General features: G+C 46.3%; 1 protein-coding gene across 3 annotated transcripts in view; it reads right to left on the bottom strand.

The window, feature by feature from the left end:
- Positions 1 to 479: 479 nt before the first annotated feature.
- Positions 480 to 22,322, bottom strand: part of fam222aa (family with sequence similarity 222 member Aa) — a 44,230-nt gene continuing 22,387 nt past the window's right edge. Inside the window, exons 1-3 of one of the 3 annotated variants that reach the window (XM_034091620.1) lie at positions 20,428 to 20,512; positions 20,084 to 20,227; positions 480 to 3,938 (exon numbers count right to left, since the gene is read on the bottom strand). In XM_034091620.1, the coding sequence (XP_033947511.1) occupies positions 2,464 to 3,938; positions 20,084 to 20,180 (1,572 nt within the window). In that variant the 5' untranslated portion in view covers positions 20,181 to 20,227; positions 20,428 to 20,512 and the 3' untranslated portion in view covers positions 480 to 2,463. Of the gene's footprint in view, positions 3,939 to 20,083; positions 20,228 to 20,353; positions 20,404 to 20,427; positions 20,513 to 22,322 lie in introns of those variants that run through there. The other 2 variants (XM_034091621.1, XM_034091619.1) reach the window with 2 other exon arrangements.

Genomic DNA, 22,322 nt, shown 5'->3' with positions numbered 1-22,322 from the left:
ACTGGAATGTTAAGGAGGCTTACTGTGCACATTGAAGCCAAGGGGCTTGGTATTATTTCCACTAAAATCTTTGTCAGCTTTCAAAGACAGTGGCGTGTCTACAAACACAATTGGATCAACATTTAAGGCTCATAGTTAGGATTAAGCGAGAGTTATTTTAAGGGAAAAACAGGTCTGTTTATAAATGTTAAGAAACACTATTTTGATGCTTCGAGTTAATATTTATGTGTAAATCCATTATTTGTCTGTCCTTTTCCTTGGATGACCAAAGTGTAAACATTTAAAATATGAATAATTAAATATAGTTTGTAATGACAGAGGTTTAATCGCTACAGCACATTAAAGGATCTACATCACACACCACGTCTGCTCTGGATCTCAGAGAGCTGCTGCTGACACAAGGGCCCAATTTCACACTGACGTCTGGAGGACATACATTACAAAATGACAGACTTCAATGCCAGGATGTGGCTTCTGAATATATTCTTAAAGAAATTTATTTTACACCTCAAAACAGAAAAAAGGATAGGGATTAGGGATGTGGTACATTGGGAATGTATTGACAACTGTAGTTTACATTTTTTGGTGTAAGCTCAGAGAAAAATGTTAATACAGTCATAATAATTGCACTTCATAAATCTAGACTGATGCCAGTATTTTCCTCACAACAAAGCTCCGGCTCCCTCTCTCCAGTTACTAAATTCAATTTACCATTGAAATATGATGGACAAAAGAAATGCTAATTTAAGACCAGAGGACTGCTGCACTGATCCAATTTTTCTCTTTCGCTTGAGTCCCACAAGGCAATAAAACATCGCAGTAATTTAAGTGCAGTACATTCAAGGGAATCTCACAGTCATAATAAATATTTCACTGCTCTGAATCATCAAGTTAAGACTGGCCCTGGCTAAATGTATCACAACCAGGGTCTAAGAAGGACAAGGGGAAGCAGTGAGCCTCTTCTCATTCCCGTGATGCCAGAGAGCATGATTGTTTCCATTTTGTTTTTGTTTGTAGGTTCAGGGGTGAATATTACCCCCAACATAGGACTTCCATTTGTTCCCACCTCTTTCTGTCATTTCTGATAACATTTGACAGAAGTATTTAGCACAGTAACTCCTATTAGGAGTTATGTGAGAACTTGATCTCCACTCTAACTCCGGAGAATACCTAAAGCCTTCGATAAAAGACAGCGAGATCTGCTAAATATTTCCTGTACATTACTCAGATATGATGTTTATGGGAATCAGTTTTTCAGTCTTGGTGGTAGAAATCTTATAAGAACACAATAAAAATAAACAAAGTCTGAGGATTTTGAAGAACACAAACTAAAATGCACACACGCGCATGCACTCAGCAACATACACGCATAAACATACACATAAGGTTATGTCAATAACCTCCCAATCACATTCTTCATGGTAACATTTCTTTTTCATGTTTTTTGCGACATTTTCTTTTTTAAATAAATGTTTCAAGATTTTTTGTAGATTCCAGTGTTGGTTAGGAAAAAGAGCTCTCCAGGTTCGACCAGGTCCTTAAAGAACCAACGCAGCGGCTTTGCCTTTCACCAGGACATAAGAGACTGCACATCAGCTTGTGGAGGAATTATCATCAAATCAAAAGTGGAAAAAAAAAGAAGAAAAAAAGCATTTGAGACACTTTCCCCATAGCAGCCAATGCATATAATATACCTACAAATATATAAAACAACAAAAAATAGGTTCAAGTTTTCAAGTTTCTTAAATATATCATAACCAAACTACCGAATTTCAAACTTCAAAGTCAATAAGATTCAAGCAGTGCAATTTATGAATCAATTATAACAGCAATAATAACTAATATTGTACTATCCTTTTAATTCAACCTTATGATCCTTTTACATACACACCCGAGTATAATTTGAGACCCCTCACTTATCAGTACGTTGTGTTTATGTGTGTGTGTATCTGTGTGTACCGTTACAGAGTTTTGGATTCTGAAAGCAGCCCTAAACGTTGGTCCTTAAGACCCTTTCAGTGACAACCTACACAGTAGCTTCATCCTTAGTATTTGGAAGGGGGATACAAGTGACGTAAGCACTTCATGTCAAGCTATGATTCTCATCAAAAAGTTCAGGCAAGAAAAACAACATCAAAAAAACGGAATACAAATAATATAATAAATCAACCCAAAATTCCTATTGGCAAACCACACAATGGAACATCTGGAGAATCTTGAAATCCCTTTTTCTCTCCCAAATCACCTCCAACTTTCATATTTGGGACCCCCACAGCCTGCCTGTAAACCACCACACCGAATGGCCGCACAGCACAACCACTGCTCTTCTCTAAGCTCCCACACTAGTTAAAGCAGTGCCACTCTTAATAATCTCTACCCAGAAAACAAAACATATTCTTTAACTTTGATTTTCTTCACAAGTTCACAATTCTTGATTCTCTTCCTCCTCTTCGTCGTGCCCCTCTATCTGTAAACAGGGAGGCGGATGTGTGCATGCTGGTGGTCTAACAGACGTGGCACTGACACAGTCTCATAGCCTTTGCCAAGCATCTGCTCCTTGATGCAGGGTGGGTGGATGTCGTTGATCAGGTACTCCAGAGACTGCAAGCTGCTGCTCAGCACCGATGTGTTGCACATGCTCTTGCTGGGCAGGCTGCAGCACATACCTCCCCCGCTGTCTATAGCAGGGTGGTGAGGGTGATGGTAGTGGTGATGGTGGTGGGGGTAGCCCATCTCTCTATGCCCCGTGACCGGCCCTCCTGCAGAGTTAGCCAAAAGCTCCTGGGGGTTATAGCAGTCACTGTCAGGTGTCACCAGCACACTGTTCCACGGCGGAGCAAAGTATTGACCCACTGAGAAATTCCCATGCATACCCACGCAGTTCAAAGGGGAGGAGCTAACTTTGTCCATCCCGCCTCCGCCGCTGGCTGTCAGGTGGTAAGGTCTGGAGGAAGAGGAGGACATTTGCGGCCCCATAATCCCTCCCCCCGGAACACAAGTTTCGGGGGACTTGCTGATGGCGCCCCCTCCACCACTGCCTCCGCTGTACATACGGAGCACAGCCTGTTGATGCTGATGATGTTGATGTTGTTGTTGTTGTTGTTGTTGGTGTTGTTGTTGTTGCTGCTGTTGCTGATGCTTCTGCCAGAGGATGTAGTCCATACCATCTGCGTACATGCCCGTCTTCATCGCCTCTGCATTCTGAGCAGGCAGCCCGGGCCCTGTGTACAGCATGTTAGACTGGGGACCCATTCCCACCACGTAGCTTCCACCTGAGGAGCCTGAAGAGACCCCCATGACAGTTGTGCCGTGCTTGGAGGGGCTAGAGTTAGACGGTGCGGCTGCGGCGGCCCCCTGGCACACCTGCTGCAGAGCCTGGGCCTGGCAATGCTGGTTAATCTGGTAGATGATGCTCTGGATGGAGGGGAGGTTGGACTGTGCAGGCAGGGGCGGGCCTCGGCCCCCTGTTACAGGAATCACTGAGCCAGCTACAGTGACATTTGGGGGAACCGACAGCACGGGGCCTTCGGGAGGCTTCGAGGGCCCCGTGTGGTATACCATCTGGCCGTGGCCACTGGCTAAAGTGCTACTACTAGGGGGCGGGTATGGGGCAACTGCTATGTGGGCTGGAGAGAGCTTAGTCCGCCTGCCTTCGGAGTTCTTCAGAACACCTTTTGCAGGAAAGAAGGTGCCCGTTGATGACGATGAAGAGGCCTTGAGGACGGCGAGCAGCCCCCCGGCGCAGATAAAGGGACCATAGCGTGTCCCGGTGGTGTCATATCCATTCACAGTCCGATTAAGGTGTTTGTGCTGAGGAACCCTGATGTTGGTGGGGAAGATCTTGATAGACAGAGGGCTGTTGGCCGTCTTCTGAGCGAAGGCATCAAGTTCTGCCGCAGTGGGGTAGCGTGGGGAATGTGTGGGTACCGCCAGCTCACCTGCAAGATAAAGAGAGAAAAGGGTATGAGTGGAAAACATAGACTGGTGCATGTGTTGCAGATTCGCACACCTGAGTTTAATTACCAGGGATATTGAAGGAGCCAAGAGCAATGGCAGCCTCAACGTCAGATCAATCAATTAATTGCAATAACCACTTCTCTGCTGTAACAGTATAACCCGGCAGCAGTACAGTGACTACATCTAAAGCACGCTGAGTAATGTGAGTGTTCGACAAGAGCAGGTGAATAAAACCAGATGCAGACAGAGGACCCAGTGCCTAACGACCCGAACAGAGTTTGAACATTACATTAGACGCTTTTATCCAAAGCGACTTACATACATTCAGTACTGTGGGCAATCCCCACAGGAGAAATGTGTGTCTTGCCCAGGGACACAACGGCATGCTGACTGCAGTAGGATTCGAACTTGGTACCCCTTGAATCCAAGTCTAGCACACTTTCCACTGAGCCACAGCCTCCCACTAAATGACAGTAAATCTGAACTGACATTCATTTATGTTCCATCACTTCCCTCCTCCAATTGAGTTTTCCTTTCATCTCATTGTCAAACCCTCCTGTGGAATTCATCCCTAGACAAATGGATCTTTTTAAAAAACTAATTCCGTCAAAGCCTGGTTCCTTAGGCGCTGTTAAATCAGTGCATTGTGAAATTAATGCGGACCCTCTTTAGCATTGAATTGGGTTAGCCCTGGATATCAGGCAAGCAGGGACGACGGGATGGGATAAGAGCTTGTTTAATTGCAATTGCACAGTTGAGATTCATAAGTGGTTTCACTTACTGGGTCTTACCCTTGGCCACATCATTTCCACATGTATTCAATCCAGGAGAACGTGGAGAGGCCTCACCAAAAGCACTATAACACATCTATTGGGAATCCGACCCGGGTTAAGATGATCTACAGCAAACCGAAGCCTCGTCAAGACTGCTACAGTGCTGCTATCTTTAAATGTTTTCAAAGATAAAACTAATAATTGGTTTGAAATTGAAAACACACTACCAAGACACATCATTGTTGAGGTAAAATCAAACAAAAGACATGCTAATGGTTTGTGTGACCATGAAATATCTCAATTATGTCACAGAGTAGCACAAATAAATGTTGTTTTGCGTTTGTATAATAAAGAGTATAATCACATGTATTTATTTTATATTTTCAGGTGACGGTTGAAGGACAAAAAACAGGTACATAGACATTGCTACGAATGCACTATACATGTAAATGCTGTGTACGGTTTGCCATGTAAAAACCACTCCGAACCCAAAATTAAATTGAGAAGTGAACAGTGAGAGTAGCAATGGCCCCCGCTCAATGAGCCAAGGCTTGCCCATTGTGAACTGAGGTGGCAAACAGGAAAATGGCAATTTCTAAAAACCCCACCATGTGTCATTGTTCGGGAGCTGGGCATGGAGGTGAGAGGCCGCGGTGAGATTGGATTTAAACGACATTATTCAGGCAATTTCATGGCTACTTAGCTCAGTGTAACAAAAAGGGTGGAGGGCTGGGGAAATAACTCAATTTACAAGCAATATATCATCTGCCACAAACGACTTGCAACCCCTTCAAAAATGACACTTTCATGCAAAAGCTAACAAAACGTAAAAAAATTAACTGCCATAACTGTGCTGTCAGCAAATGTCCTCGCGACCGGAGGAGTCTGCAGGGTGCAGCCGGTGACTACGACTCACTCCATTTCCTCTCCGATTGCAAATTCATTATGAAGAGACTCCACAGCCAAGTAGTCACAATTCTCATTTCGTTGGTCCCATTACAGAGAGCATGGGGAGTTCATTTCAACAACCCTTTGGGTCTCCAACTGTGAAAATGATTACATCTTCAAGATCCATATCATAAAAGGAATACATTGGGAATTTAACAGCAGAGGGGAGAGCCTGTGAATATCCCAAGCCAAATTAAGTACAAGACGTATTTCTGACTACCGACAACATGATCTCTAAATCAGAGACACTGTACTTCAAATTATATTTTAAATGTGTAGAAATAGAGTTGATTTAATAACGTAAATCAGAATGATATCCTGGTGCCATCCTAATGGGCACGGCTGAGTGTGCCGGTCCAGCCTATCAAAGATCTAGCCAACCTTTCTGAGGGAGAGCTCTGCCCCCCCGGTGACGGCACTGCCATCTGCTTTGATGTCTGACTTGCATTCGAAAACTGACAGAAGACTTATTTAATTTGCTCAGAAGATAAAAACATGCTCATTTCAAAGCACACTGCGGGTCCACATGCAAATGGGATGGCAGCATATTTTCTGATCTTCTTTACATGAGGGCATCTTTGATCATCACATGGTCTAAGTGAGGAAAGATACTTGGCTTCCAGGCATATCAAGGCCCTGTGCCCTGCTGCCCCTACAAGCCCCCAGCTGCAATATGCCCCTCATTCCACCTGATTGCTGCCACGTGAGGAAAACAACTATAAAAACAGCCAGGAAATTCATTTAAGGGTGGCTAATTCTATTCCTTCTCACTGACTGAGTCCATATTCTCCATGCCTGAGCCTGCATTTCTTTTGAGAGAGACGAGAAAGCCCTCTCCCTCCGTCTTTTCCCAGCTTGGCCCTTGTTTGTCAATAGGCAGAGCCTTTGGCACACCAACCTGGCATCAAAGGGTTTCACACTTCATAGGCCACAGGGATTAGAGGCCTTTCAGGCCTACAAAACCCATCTCAGCTCCACAAAGGCTTCCGGTTATTAGAACCCACAGGCATAAAGGAAGAAGAGGAGGAGGAGGAGGAGGAGGAGGAGGCAAATGAGCATCTGGATGCTTCTGATTCCAGCCCACTCAATAAAAAGTTCCATGGTATAAATGTTATAGCAAAGTTGATTACAGTAAGTATGCCCACAAACCGGGGCGTAATTGCACTCCCATACATTCAGTGGAACACTGTGTGTTTGATGTGCAGGGTCTCCACCTCTCTCCTCCAGAGCAGTGAGTAGATAAGTGAGGACATGGAGGTTAAAGGAGAGACTCTCATTGTAGGCTGGCACTCGGTGACTTATTGGTTTAGGCTGCAGTAGATCATCGCTATGAGCAGCAGCATACAGATGGTGCTGGCTGATAAACAGCCTCTGAGGCAGCCAGTTCTGCCTCCTTTGTGTGAGCCCTCACCTCCTCATCAGGTAGGGGGTTTCCTGCACCTGTGCACACTCTCCAGCCTCGCCGTGCATGCTAACGCATTGCAGGGAAACAGAAAAAGGCTAAAATACACAAACTGCATCTGCAGTTGTGCGTCTCATTTGCCATCAGTGGAGCATGTTGTTATCCCCTGCTCAGCTCTCATGAAATGTAGGGCAGGGACAACAACAGGTGCCTGTGCGGGCGACAGCCTGCAATGCCTCCTGGGCTAAATGCTTCACACTCGCTTCATTTCGACATGCGACAGCCTTGTAAGGATTAATTATTTCCCTGGGGATGCAAGAATATGCTTTTTCCTGAGTCTATGTGCGCTCACAAGCACATGAAACATCTTTTTGCAAAGGAACAGAGAACCTGGCCTAGCACTGCTTTAACAATAAGCAGGGAAACAGTTGCACATGAAAGGAATGTAAACAAACCAAGCATATGATTGAACTGCATTGGAGATGAGATAAAAGCTCAGGCAAACACATGCATTAGTTCTGAGAGATCACGCGCCAGGGAGCGGAGATGGCAGGGAGGCAATTAATGGGCTGACCTTCGTCCTTAATCACCCAGTGCCTGGCACACAATGCCCATGTGTCAGAGCAGCACATCTCTAAATGCCACCCCTCATTAGCACGATGCACGTATTGAGAGAGGCTATCTGTGCAGTGTTACACTCTCCAGCGGTCAGACAGAGATAGCAAGGCTGGGAGGATAACATGGCAGCACAGAGCCGGGCTGAGCCGCAGTAGGCCATGATTTGATCTAGAAATCCCATTTCACTTGGAGGATGGGCTCTCTCCTTTCTCTCCATTTCTGATTGGCATGCAACTCCCCAAGCGCAACGTCCTTGGTGTACCCAGTGCCGTTACTGTGATTGCATGTGCTGTGTGTGTGTGTGTGTGTGTGTGTGTGTGTGTGTGTGTGTGTGTGTGTGTGTGTGTGTGTGTGTGTGTGTGTGTGTGTGTGTGTGTGTGTGTGTGTGTGTGTGTGTGTGTGTGTGTGTGTGTGTGTGTGTGTGTGTGTGTGTGTGTGTGTGTGTATGTGTGTGTGTGTGTGTGTGTGTGTGTGTGTGTGTGTGTGTGTGTGTGTGTGTGTGTGTGTGTGTGCGTCTGGTGAAAGGGGTACCCAATTCTGAACACTCAATTAACACTCCTTTAATTAGCCGGCAGTACAGTTTGAATTCTGATGAACTAATTTTCTTGGTGTGAGGGTGGAGGAGGTGGAGGAGGGCTGGTAAAGGTCCACTGGGTACAAAACAGCTATAAAGAGGGAACTGGTAGATTAGACTGTAAAAAATCCATTAAATTCTGTGCACTTCTTCCAAGTGAGAGGTCAAATTGTGTTGATCACAAGAAGCAAAGGCAGACAGAGAGAATATGAGAGCAGGGAGTTAGGTGAGGTGGAAAGAGGAGGGTGGGGGTTAGCAGGGGAGTGGAGGAAAAGGGAGAGGAGATAGGGAGTCAGAGGCGGGGCAAGAGTGCAGCACCGAATCCAGAGGACCATGAGAATGCTTTGCATTTTAATTAGAGGTTTAAATGAATAAGCAGAGGGGAAAGTCTGAAGAGCTGCCCTCGCTCCCATGTGTTCGTGCTCCAAGTGTTCTAACGTGATGAGCAGGTTGGAGAAGTGTCTTCTATGGATGAAACGCTGCCACACATCAAACACCCCTCGCTGTGCCCTCACTCACTGCCCGCCTGTATGCCTACTCACCACATGTTTTGATGCCCCCTGACCGTGTATATCGGTGAATGGTGGGAATAAAGTGCTTGTTTAAATGAAGGGAGAGGACTGTTTGGTTGAACTGCAATTACGTTTTCAGGGAACCACTGGTGCGTAGCGCGTTTAACGTTGGCCAAACAAACAGAGCCGTCTGAGCTGAGGGCAAACAACAGGAGGAGAGCCGGGGTCAGCTTCAGTCCAACAGCAGCCACGCTCACTGGGAACTATTCCCCCCGAGGAGAGCGAAGTGAAATGTGTTTGAGCTAAGAGGAAACGTTAGCTGCTCGACTCATCATGCATCCTTTCAACCGGCATACAGCTATTCATGCTATTTTTATTTTTCAAAGGCTTACTGCAGTTCACCGGCGACATGACGCACCCACTTCACTACAACACATTCCCTTGATACATGTTGTGTCGTTACATACTTTTAATATTTTAACACAAATGATGATGTTTTTTACCAAACCTTATCATTTAGTGTCGGTGCCTAAACCTATAGTAAGGGTGTATGTCCCGCAGATAGACCAAGTCATTCTTTGGGCAGAGAATTGTTTGCAACAAAGGATCCTCACAGGTTTGAAATTGACAATTGTTAAATGATATGCCGTGTGTTTTTGACCAACAGATTGCCTCTATTATCCACACGTACCATATTCCACTACTTTGCTCTAAAGTTCATTGTAATGAAGTTACTCATATTAATAATGCATGGCTAAAACAGTCTCCGATCCCCCCGCTCAGAAAATGTCTGACCTGTCAAATGTGTAGCAGCCTGCTGTAGAAAGAGCAGATTCAACAGCATTGTTGCACGGAGGGACCCTTGACCTGTGGCTATTGTTAAGCTCTTAGCTGATAGGATCAGGGTGTATGACGTCCTGTCCCCAGCTCTGCTCGCCTGCTGTAAAAGGAACGGGAAGGCGGGGGGAAGCCAGAGGCAGCTTCGCGTCCTGAACAATACCTGCCTTGTGCTAATGGAGGTGTCATCTGGCACAGGGCTGATTAGTCAGCGATTACAGCCAGGCCTCAATTGCCGTGACAACTGCTGCAAACACAATGGGCCCTGATAGAGCCAGCTGTTTGGTCCTCTGCAATTAACCCTGCATCCCACTCGTCTCCGGCAGTGCGCTGCCTCTAATTGACTATCGGGCACACAAAGCAGAGGCTGTGGGGCAGACCCCCTGGACATAGCCCCCCACCCCTCTGCCGAGGTAGAGATGATAATAATAGAGGCGTCCTGTGGACTCAGCCGCCAGTCAATCAAAGCCCCAGCGCCCCACAGGAGCTTCCTGAGGAGCGATGGAGCAGAGGAAGCACATGTATGAGCCAGTGATCAACAGGGTACAGCAGCCTCGCAGGGGGGCAGACATGTTGAATATGCCCTCAGCCAGAGTACTAATCAATTCAAGTGTACAGGAGGGGAAAGGGAACCTTGCTGCTTGCTTGATATCAGAAAAGCCATTTTTAGGAACACTCATCTCCCTCTGTTCATTTCAAGGTTGATTTTTTTGTGCAACAACACAGCGAGAAAAAAATCAAGGCAATTATTTGTCAGGCCTCTGCTATCTATAATTGCAAAGATAAAAATCAAACTGCAATGATTTCTCAAAGGATAGAGCTGTCTGAATCCACGGCTGCTTGTGTCATCATAATCATCAAATACATGCATATTGTAAGACAGTGGAAAAAATGCAGTGAACTCATCTATACATTTTTACATTAACTTTCAGAAGGGGTTGACCGATCTAATGCCATTTTTAATGTAACTTTCTAAATCAAAAACCTGTATTCTGTGAAGGAAACAAGCTGTATATTTCACAGTCACATATTGTTACGAATCAGACTCTAAATAACTCGAATGAATCACTATGTTAATAAAATCCGTAGCTGGACAACATTTTCCTCAGGGGGTGCCTGCTGTAATCACATATTGGGCTTTTAACCTGCCAACATGTTTCACAAATAGCAAAAAGGATAATGAGAACGTTAAAGCAATCTGCACACTGATCCTTCAGAGGCACGCAGACATGGCACAATGTCAAAAATGGATTTAATCATTAAGAGAGATTTAAAAAAAGTTGGATAAAACTCCCAAATCTTTTATTTCATTAAAACCAATCTCATTTCAGATTTAATCTATCTATTTTCTGCACAAGCAGATGGAAGAAATACTAAATTGAGTGCCTAATTTGGGCTTCCTCCTCACAGACTGCAGCATGAGGTCATTTAGTTATCCTGCAGAGAGGCGTGTGCCGTTAATATAGTGCAGCGAGACAGAGATAAGGTCTACAGGTACAGATAACACGAGGAAGGACAGAGGCAAAACAAGATCCATGCTCACCTCCTGCACAATGTCTATCAATATTATAATAATTGTACTGATTAACATATTATATATAATACATTGTGGACAATGTGTCAAATCAAAACAGCTAATTAGGGTTCAATTTTTAAGATTTCCTCCCAAGAAAGGTGAAATATTATACCACCAGGACACTGTCATGTTTACATTTTCTCATTAGAATTTATCTGTAAAGCCAGATGTTCCTGAATCAGCCATGAAAATTAATTAGCTGGTTTGATGTGGCAACCTCATGCTCCTTCCAGACAGACCTGGCTTTTATGAGCTGGAGGGGAAATTACCGAGAATTGATTGATCCTGAAGGACTCTTCTGTACACAGACAGACACACACACACACACACACACACACACACACACACACACACACACGCACGCACACACACACACACACACACACACACACACACACACACACACACACCATCAATAACCATTAATTGTCAAAGTCTATTAATCTAAAGAAGCTCCATACATGTTCTTTCATTTTTAAAAATCAGGTGGATACACAATTAAAACCAGGATGCATTTCATCCCCTTTTCTTGCTGCTTTCCCTTTTCCTTAACATCTCTACCTCCTCTCTTTATTTTCTATGTCTCTTCTCTTGCTTCAGCCCCCCTTCTCGGTCTCTTCATCCCCCACTCAGTGTCTACAGTCTCCCTCTCTGAGTAAGTGAGTTTCATCTGGGGTGCTTGCCGGGCGAAATCACCTCAGGGCGAACACTTTATTATCTGTAGTCAAAGCGTCACCACAAATACCATTCTACACACACAAGTGTCACTTTCCATTTGTCTGCACTCTGGCTGCATTAGCGCAGCCTAGCCGGCACAGAGCCTTGACTCAAACGCGCCCGGCAGAAGAGAACTAACAGCGTGGGAAAGCACTCGTCCTGCATTCCTGCCCCATTAACACCACTAGCATCACCAGAGGAGACCTACTGCCTCTCCCTGGAATTAAAAACCTTATCAGCACTAACCTTTGTGAAGATAGCATTTAAGAAGATACTAATGCTACGATATGTAGGCAGACATCCTCGTCTTTGCCTCTCGTGTCATGTTTAATGCAAATCAAAGCATGAGTGAAAGAAATAAACATAGGATCCCCTCTTATTCAAAGCGGATGACTGGAAGTGTTCATTACTGATGATCTCGCTGACTGTCCAGCGAAACAACACCAGTGGGGTAGTTGATGTCCTCTTTGAGCCACAGAGGAATGCGGGCCAGTGTCGGGCCTTTTGTGGGACAGCCGTGCCCCAAACAAACAGAATCTGGGGCAACATGTTTACCTCGTATTACACACTGCACTCCATAAACAAAACGGACAAACAAGAAACAACGGGCTCCATGTTTGTTCCCATGACCGCCTGAAAAAAGGCATTTCAATAGAAAAATATCAACCCTGAATATTTCACGCCGTCAACACAGCCGCGACCTCATTTCAAGCATTGGCCTGGATGGAAAACATTATAGATTATAAATGAGAAGAAAATAACTATATTCATCACAAAACTGCTCTCTGTTTAATAATGAAGTTTGGCCAAAGGGCTTAGTGGAGAGCACAGTTCTGTATAGATAGGGGGACCCCGGCCCCCGATGAGCCTACCCTCAGGCCTGCCTGGGCCACCCTCATTGTGCATACAGCATGGTCTAGAAAGCAGAGCTATATCAGCAAATACCCCAAGTCAGCACAAGCAGCGGGGTGGTTATGCGTTGCGACTGGCACACCAGCCGATATTGTCATGTGCAATTAGGCCTGTGCTCACGGGCCTGTGAACTCATTCCTGTGGCATCAAAGTCACCCCCCCCCCCCCCGACTGTCCTCCAGTTACATCCCTGCCTCTTATATCCCTGCCTCTCTGCTGCCCTCTCCTACATTTAGAGGCTTTTTTCATTTCACATTCAGCCCTGCCACTCCATGATGCTCCCTCACTGAACCTTGTGAAAAGCTGTGCTCCAGTGCAAACACAAACAGAGTTGAAATACAACAACAGGTTAGGCTGGTTTGATTTTCAAAACAAATCTCCGCAGCCTAATTAACTAAGTCGACAAGGGTCACCCACAAGTTAGAGCTAGCCGGTGCATCAAGAAGCAGCTGCTGCCGGTTGTTTTGTCTCGGTACACTAATCCAGATGACAAGGCTGATTGAGAGGAACAAAGGCCAGTTCACAGAAGAAAGAAAGACCAACAGTGACGCAACTTATGTGGAAACATCGGGAAGAAGAAGAAGAAGCAGAGATTAAACTATTGATGAGGAGAGCACACGGTACGCTGAGCCAAGAAAGAAATCCAACAAGCTACAATCCTAACCAGACAGATTCATGTCGAGCCCTCCCTGTCCTGTTTTAAGAGAATATGCCACGCTGTGACATTATTTTCTCAAAGGGCTACATGTACAGCCGAGAGCAAGCAACTCAAATGGACACAGTAACAACACAAGCACACACAGGTTTGAGTAAGGGACCCCAGAGGTAGATATTGTAAACGCACACAGAGATAAGAAAAGGAACCAGTGAAGAGAGTAGAGAAGGAAGAAAAAAGGAGAGTGGGAGTGGGAGAGAGAGAGAGGGGGGAGGCTGGAGGCGCCTGGGCAGGCCTGTCAGACCGGAGGAAGTGCTGGAGCGTAGGCCTGCAGGTAAATGGAAGAAGAAAGGCGCCCGCAGGCTGCCTGAGGCAAGCCTGGGCCCTTCTGTTCTATCATTTAGGAGACAAGTCCTCCACTGATTCCCAATTAATATTTAACACTGCGCAGACAACAAGGCACTCGGCTGCAGTACACATGCCAACGAGAGGAGAGGAGGAGATAAGAGAGGGGGAGAGAGAAGGAGACAGGAGAAGAGTGGATAAGAGAACGAAGAATGATAAAGGAGAGGAGATACAGTATATTTTAAGCAAGAGGAACAATGATTTTTTTAAGATTCCATGTCGATGGAGTTATTGAGGCAGGGATTTAACAAAAGCAGGGTGTTTAATTATAATTATTGCTTCAAGCGTAAATCTGTTTCTAATGAATACATTAGATGTTTTATCCGTGTATTGGACTGTGGACGAAGATAAAAACAGACAAACTTAGTAATACGTTTGCTTCCATTTTCAGTGCCTATAGCAACGTCAGAAAGTAAAAAACAACTTTACAAATGAGAAACTTGCAGCTCCGTGATGGAACTGCCAGACGCCGGCCTCCAGGGTTAGGTTAGTGAAAAGTGGTTTTCTGAAAGAGCTGGCAGCCAGAGGTCAGCATAATAACATGCCCTACCTCCGAACCTAAAGCCAAGCAAATGTGATTCAGTATTTCTCAAGACTTAAAGTGGCGACGGGACCAACGCATGTGAAGATGGCCTTCATGGGAAGGGGCTTGACGAGCAAACCACATACACTGTAGTAAAATGTCCCACAGGAGCGCTGATTTCAACATTGTGCTGTGGTCAGTTTACACTCCCATACCGTCTCAGCAAAACACTCTACCGTATTAGAGTGGACTGAAAACCACAGCTAGGGTTGGTATTACAGTTTGGTGAAGTTCTTAAGTGGTTTGGAAGAAAACAGCAAACTCAAGTGCTGTGGGTATTTGTATGTTCTTAGTTAATGTTCCTAGGGCACTATTGAAAGGAGACTCCCAGCTACAACATGCTGATCAATATTCACCTGCTATGCATTTCAATCAAGGCCTAGAGGTGAGAATGTATGGGACACTAAATAGAAAATGAACAGATATAACTATCGTAGCTGTTTCTTATTAAACAATAAACGGGCAAGGGTGGAACCTAGTGTTACCACAAAGTGGCTGAATGTAAAATATATTTATTTCTCTAACAAAAGAACGTTAAACAATTTAAATGTTGCAGTTATAAAACAGATATGTAATTCATCGAGTAAAATGTGTACTTTCTTCACAATTTGACGGACTGACTAAACACAAATAGAGTAATTGCTGGGAATCTAGTTAAAAGGGGAATTAAACGTCACACTTTTTATGTCCGAAATCTACGTTTTTATTTAGAGTGTTGTTATCGTAGAGACGTCTAAAACTCTAGGAACGTGCCAGGAGAGTGCAGCCCCTCCTGAACGCCTCACATGGTCAGTCTGTGGTGGGCTCAGCGCTGAGATAGCCCAGGCTGTGTGTCATTTCCTGTGGGACAGCAAGGGACTGCGGACACTCTGTACTCGCTCACACCGCCTCCCCCACCCCCAGGCTCTGGCAGGCGAAGACAGAGGGTGTCGATACCGTGCACCTGGGACGCCCAAATGCCAGCTTGGAGACTTTGGAACCAGTTTTTCAACCCAAGTCCCGCTGTGACCAAAACTAAAGCGAGGCGCTTCTTCCTCGAGCGCACCTCCAAAGGCAATAAGATTGCTTCGCCCCCCGTGTTCACAGCAGAAGGCAGAGGGCAGAGGGAAGGCAGGGCTCTGTGGGACTCCACCAGCCGGAAATGATCCTCTGTGTGCCAGCATTGAGATGCCAACATGACAGGAGAGCCAGTAGTATGCAGGAGGTAAGACTATGACATTAAATATCAAAGGACTGCCCCTCTGAAGTAAAGCAAACCTCCATTAAATATCCTGTATCTGCAGTATATAAATGTGATGAAGGCTATTGTCATGTGACCATGCCCAAAAGGAGATTGCATAAGCAGGCACCCAGGAGAAGGCAGGCCATGGATAGCTGTCAATCACCTTTCACTGTGAAAAATACCTCATGACCTCTGCTTCCCTGCTGCAGACTGTGGAATAATGACGGTCTCTGTGGGCACTCTGTGGAATTCCAAATGGGAGTTAGGAAGGAGGTAGTTCAATCAGTGGGAAAAGGTCAAGTGCATGCAGAGTCTCTCCCTCCCTCGCTCCATTCCCTTTCCCCCAGTCCTACTTTATGCCCTCCACCTCCAGGGTACTGAGGCAATCAGGGGAAGGGTTGTTATTCCTGCTGCTGCTCGTGGCCACATTTAAATATTCAACTGAAAACCCTCCCCACGTGTTTTTTTCCATGCCGCCTAGCAGCCGTGCCTGCTGCAATTTGATATGGCCAGCTAATTCCCCTGTTATGTCTCGCGCCGCCTCAGACAACAGAGCAGGAGAGGTGGAAGAGGTCATTACCTGAGCATATTCCCTCTAAGTGGGCTGGTGAAATGAAGAAACGCTGCTAAAAGCAAAGCAACCTAATGGCTCCGGCAGCTCCGCCGGCAGAGGCACAGGGCTATTAGGAAAACTACAATCCCCAGGTGAACCCCCGTGTCATGTCCCGAGGCGGCGTGTGACATGCCCAGGTTGTCTCTGTCGATCAAGACTGAAGAGGGCTAAACCTGCCCCGCACCACATGAACCTGGGACATCAGGCCTTCTGGGAGCTCCTCGTCTACACCTGGCTGATTGGCACCTCGGGCCTCCTGGGTGGTGTCACGGGGGGGTATGGCTGCAGGTGTGCTTGTGTGTTTGTGTGTTTGTACATGTGAGCAGGTCATGTATGTAAGGAGACATTCAACTGGGGACAACAGTTGCTTTCAATATGATGCAATTGTGTGCGTGTGTGTGCGTGCGTGTGTGTGTTTATGAGTTGCAGCCTGGCCCTGCTGGTGTTAGAGACACAGGGGAACACCCGGGTTTAGCCCAAAGTCTGATCCACTCATAGGACAAATACGGGAGGGGCAGCAAGCTGTGCGGTTACAACAGAGGGTCTGAATAAAAAAGGACAAACATGGACAGCCAGTGTGACAACGACATTCTCGTCAAATGTCATGCATGGCTGAAATGAAACCACTCAGTTCTGATTAAACAAATGAAAACCTGCTGAAATCTGAAAGACATCATTTTGGAAGATAGCCAGGAAGAAACATCCCCATGAGCCAGTCGATTGAGGGATTGTGGACCTGTTATTCTTGAGCTGACATGTGGCAGAGTAATTGCTGTCTGGGCCAGGGAGGAAGCAGGGTGTTGGGGGGGGGGGGGGGGGCTGCTGGGCCTCCTGTCCAGCCATCTCAGTGTTACTCATCACTGGACCAATGCACCTCCTGCTCCACTCACCCCTGCTCCCCGGACCTTCAGACCCACAGTGGAGGACGACAATCAAGGAGAGCGATGATGGGGAGCGAGGGAGGGTGCCGCTGGCTGTGGGGGGCCGGGGTCAGTGGCATCTATTCACCCCTCTACCCTCGCAGGGCCTTTCCTTCTCATCTGTCTGGATGGGTGCCCTCTCTCTGGGGCACAACACGATGAGAGGCCCGCTGCCGTCTCTGCCTTTCATGTCTCCATCTAGGGCAGTGGTAGAGAGCGGAGGACGGAGGAGGGGGCAAGCTACAAATGTCACCCATAAGGGGGGATTTAATTAAAAATGACAGGGGCTGGCGCTGGAGAGTGCAGCCACATATGCGTGGAATTTGGACCTAGTGAAAGCAAGTGCCTATGATTTATAATTCAAGTAATGTGCTGCACTCCTTTTAATTCTACATCCAAAGAAAAATATATCTGTGAGGCTAATCCAATATGATATTTTTAAGGGCAGGCGGTCAACGTTTTTTTTTTTTTTTTTTTAAAAGCCAGCTTCTCCGTCTCCCTTTCGGCTCCTATCTCTCTCTTCCACTTGTCTGTCTTTCCCCATCTCCCTCTGGCACTCGCTCCTTTCTCTACCCTGCACTCCCCGCTCGACAGTACCTCACCCAGCCCCCCCGAGTCCAGACACAGAGCGGGCTGTGATAATGGAAACATCCCGCTCTCCGCCTCCCGTTTCTCCCGCTAAGCTCTGTGCGCTTGGGGGAAATTGATTGTCTGGCGAGCAGATCTGAACGCTTCCAGCTGATGGTAGAGCCAGTTAAGTCCTTTTTTATTGAGGGTATGAGGGATTTTTTAATGGGAGTCACATCAATGATCTGTGCAGCCACTCGGCATCTGCATGCGGGGACTTTTGCTAAAACCCTCCTCGCCCTGTCATCCCAACTGCTCCGCCCCCCCAGTCGTCACACACACACACACACACACACACACACACACACACACACACACACACACACACACACACACACACACACACACACACACACACACACACACACACACACACACACACACACACACACACACACCCACACACACACACACACACACTCTTTGTGTGTAAAGGACAGCAGATGCAGACGACAAAGCTCACCTCTGCCTTGCTGCCAGGTAACCCCCCTCCTGTGCTCTCGCCCACTCTCTCTCTCTTTGAGGGTGTACTCTGGTATTCAGCCGCCTGTTGAGAGCTCAGGTCACCTTACCCACAACCGCCATTCCACGTTGGCACAAACTTGGACATGAACAATCAATCATGGGGACCCGCTCAGCACGGTGACCTGAGTGTGCCCACTTGTGCAGCCAGACCCACTGTCTGCCTTTCTGCACCCCTGCTGGGCCTGGATGAACAATTGCCGTATTGAGGCCAGGGGCAGCACAGTGGTGGAAATCCAACACTTGCTCCCCCCTCCTCCACCAAGGACAGAAAGGAGGCTATTAGGTTCAAACATCCTCATTATGAACCTCAGTCACTGTGGTAGTCTTTCAATCAAAGGTTTTAAACAGGTGGAGAAGGAGAGAGAGAGGGAAAGGGAGAGTAACAGAGAGAGGGTCAGTAAGAGGGAAAGGGAAAACTGGAGACTGTTCTTTTCTCTATTGATTTAAGTCCTGACTCCTCAATAAAGAGGAAGTGGGCTAATCCTGCAAAATTGGAAGAAGGGAATCGATTAAGACAACTGTTGAGGACTCCCTCTATTTGCCCCCCTTCATTTCCATCTTCTCTAACTCTATTTTGTACAGTTTCTCTTTGTCCTTCCTTTCACTTCACCTCTCTAAACCTCATTAGTGGGCCCAGTTGAACCCCACTCAGCTGAAGAGCTCCCCTTCCAAATGCACTCAGCTCTGTTCATGTCTCTTGTTCCCTCTCTGTCTCACACACGCACCTATACAGCTCCATATGAAACATCCATACAGACCTGCAAGATCTGAGCACAGGGGTGGCTCACAGTCACCTTGTTTTTGTGACTTCCGTCTCCTCCAGGAGGCGATTGGAGTGTGATGCTGAGCTGAGAAGTAGCTAATTGGCCAGTGAGAAGCTGGGATGGTTACAGGCCTGATATCATTCCCACCACGAAGAAGCACAGAACCTGCTATTCCCGCTAAGCCTCTCTAAGCTGAGGTGAAAACTGGGTGGTTAGTGCTCTCCACCCGCCAGTCCTTTTAATCGGCTTGAGGTAGCTCGTAGGCCGGCCGTGTAAACAAAAGCAACTAAAGACTCTAGAAGCATTCAATAAGGAGGAAGGGTCTTTCTTCCCCTCATTAAAAAGCGTATCCAAAAGCTTTAACAAAATCAGGGGGACATTCACCTTCCAGATGCCTGACTGCTGCAGCCCTCTAATCCAAAACTGGTTGAAACTAGTTTTGCCAGCTCTATAACAGTTTTCAGCCCTGGCTCATCTCTGTCCCTTTACAGCATTTTGTGAGTGGACAGAGGGTGGTACTGGGGGAGCAAACAGAGCAGCTGTCATGCTTTACAGGCGGCCGGCACAGCCAGGGCCAGACACTGTAAATGTTTACAGACCCTCAGGGTCACCCGGGGCCAGTGAGGCACGTTAAACACTGTCTGTTCTGCCCTGTTGCCACGACTGCACAATCAGCACAGCTAAACAGCCCCCCTCACAATGAGTAGCCAAACAACATGGCAATCCAAGGTCTAAGTGCAGAGCGAATGAAACTGCTTAGAATTCCTCAGAGTAAGGAACCAAGTGACAAACAACAGGAACCGGAAAGTCTATTTTCCTTCACTTATTCACAGTCGGGGTTAACAACCCGTTTTCCATCATTCACACAAGCCTCTCTCATTCCTTAGCTTTGGGTGAGCTGAACTTCTGACCTGCGTCGCTCACTGTCACTTTTTACACTTACATTTCCGTCCAAGGGCTTGCGGGGGCTCCAGGGTTTTGCTGGCACACACCGGGTGCTGGGGTGGAGGGTTTTGCCTCCTCTGCAGACAGGCCAGCATGGCGAGGTGGGCACAGTTCTACAGCCGTGGGGAGTTCTGCGGCCAACCTGCAGCAGGAAAAGAGAAAGAGAAAGAGAGTGAGTTAAGCAGGATGATTCCAGGTCAAAGCTCCATGCCGCGTCTGGTAAAAGCGCCAGGATCTGGCTGAGGGCTAGATGGACTAGGTTTCTCACCCGGGATTTAATTGGGAGAGCATGCCCACAGCTGCCTGCCTCTCAGCCGTGTGTGCTGAATGATAAACACACACCTGCACTGGGACAGCACGGTTGAGACGGTTTCAGAGCACAGTCCAGGCCAGTCACTCTGCGGCTGCAAACAGCACAAGCACACGGCCATTCAACCGCATCTCCCGTCTTAGAAACCATCCTCAAAACAAACACACGGGCACACACAGAAAGTAGCAACACTCAGACACATTCCTTCCAGGGCAGTGTGTATGTGGTGATTGATGGCGTTATCTATGGACGGCAAAAAAAAATGGTAATGCTGAGAAAACGGCAGTCTGTCTGCTACAACTTAACATGCACCAGCTCTGGGGGACTGTCAGGGAAGGCCTGGGGGACTGAGCGGTGTCGGGATGTGTGTGTAGCTGTGTGTTGAACCGTATGGTTGCATGTGTGTGTGTTTGTGGGAAATGCGATGGGTTGGGAAGGGGAGACTGCCAACCGTACATCACGGCTCGTGACGGCACTAATCAATCTCCCTCTAGGACATAAATCTCCAGCTCTGCACTCCCCCTTTTCCCCACAGCCACCTTCACTCAGGAACACGGAGGCAGTTGTTGCTAGTTTCCTCTCAAAAAGCCCATCACAGCCCCAGTGGAAACAAAGATATATATATTTATATGTAAGGAAACCCACAGCTCCCTCACAGAGAACCCTCAACAATCGAGTAGCATGGTCGGTATCATTCATCAGCGACATGCCAGTGTCACATTGCACAATGATGACTGATTACTAAATCTTCTACTTGGATTATGTGCCAGATGAGAAGAGCCGAAGCAAACCATTTGGGTCCAGAGAGTGTTTTTATATGATAAGCATCGAGATTCCCTCTATAGTTCACTTAGCGCATATTGTTAGGTTTCCAGGAAGACACCGTGCTCTTCCTGTGCTGAAGACAACGCAGCAGTCTCACCTATAAGCATGGCTGTCTTTGTTTAAAACTCTGTGGCTTTAATCTTAGCTCTGCTTGTGTTTGAGTCTCTTGTCCGAAATGCATCGATATGAAACACAATCGTTTCCATCTAGGCCGGTCTCCTCACATATTAAAACAAAGGAGGCGAATATTTCATCCGTGCTGTCAGTGCTCGCGTCTCCAGCCGTGATGCTTGTCAGATTATTGAAAAATGATTTCTCATGCGCCTGTCACGGGCTTGTCCCCTGTTATTTATTTTCTCGGTGAATCACTAAATGAACATTTAGCCACCTGCCATCAGTCCATTACTTAGTTTTATAGATTATCATTTAAAGAAAGCAATTATAATGATTACGAGATAAATTAATGGCAGTCCATAAAGCCCCAGCTCCTGTTCTTTCTAATTTAGGAATATAGCAAATTATGGATCACAAGTGAAAACATCAAATGTATTAAACCCTTAATAGAAGCGTTCAATCAAACTAACCTTTGCACAAACCGTACTCCTGAAATAACGGATCTAGTCGGAAAACCATAATGAAAAAAAAGTATTGACATTTATAGGATATGTGTATGTGCAGTTTAATATAATGTTAGTGCACAGAACCAAACAATTCATATCTATTCAAGGTGTGTTTTTTTTATTATAAATGATTGCTTTTCACTAGTCAGAATTCAGCACCCACTGAATGTGGATATACAGATAATACAATTTCAAATATAATTTATATCTGAATTGTCTAAATGTAACAGCCCTCCCTGCACAGATGCTGTGTAAAGTAAAGTGCGAGAGTATGGATTGAGAAATGGAGGAAGGAAGCACGATAAACTACCACGACACAGTTTACTGCCTATAATTAAGGTTGAATGACTTTCCCGTTCTGAACAGTTAGAGATTAGAAGCAGGTGTTACAGAAAAAAACAGCACCCGTTCAAAGAAGTAAGACTTTCACTCATACAAATATTTTTTAACAAAACATTTCATTTGACCTCAGACCCTGATGC

The sequence above is a fragment of the Pseudochaenichthys georgianus genome, chromosome 9, assembly GCF_902827115.2.
Source record: "Pseudochaenichthys georgianus chromosome 9, fPseGeo1.2, whole genome shotgun sequence".
NCBI classification, from domain to species: Eukaryota; Metazoa; Chordata; class Actinopteri; order Perciformes; family Channichthyidae; genus Pseudochaenichthys; species Pseudochaenichthys georgianus.
This window is presented reverse-complemented; position numbering and strand designations above follow the sequence as displayed.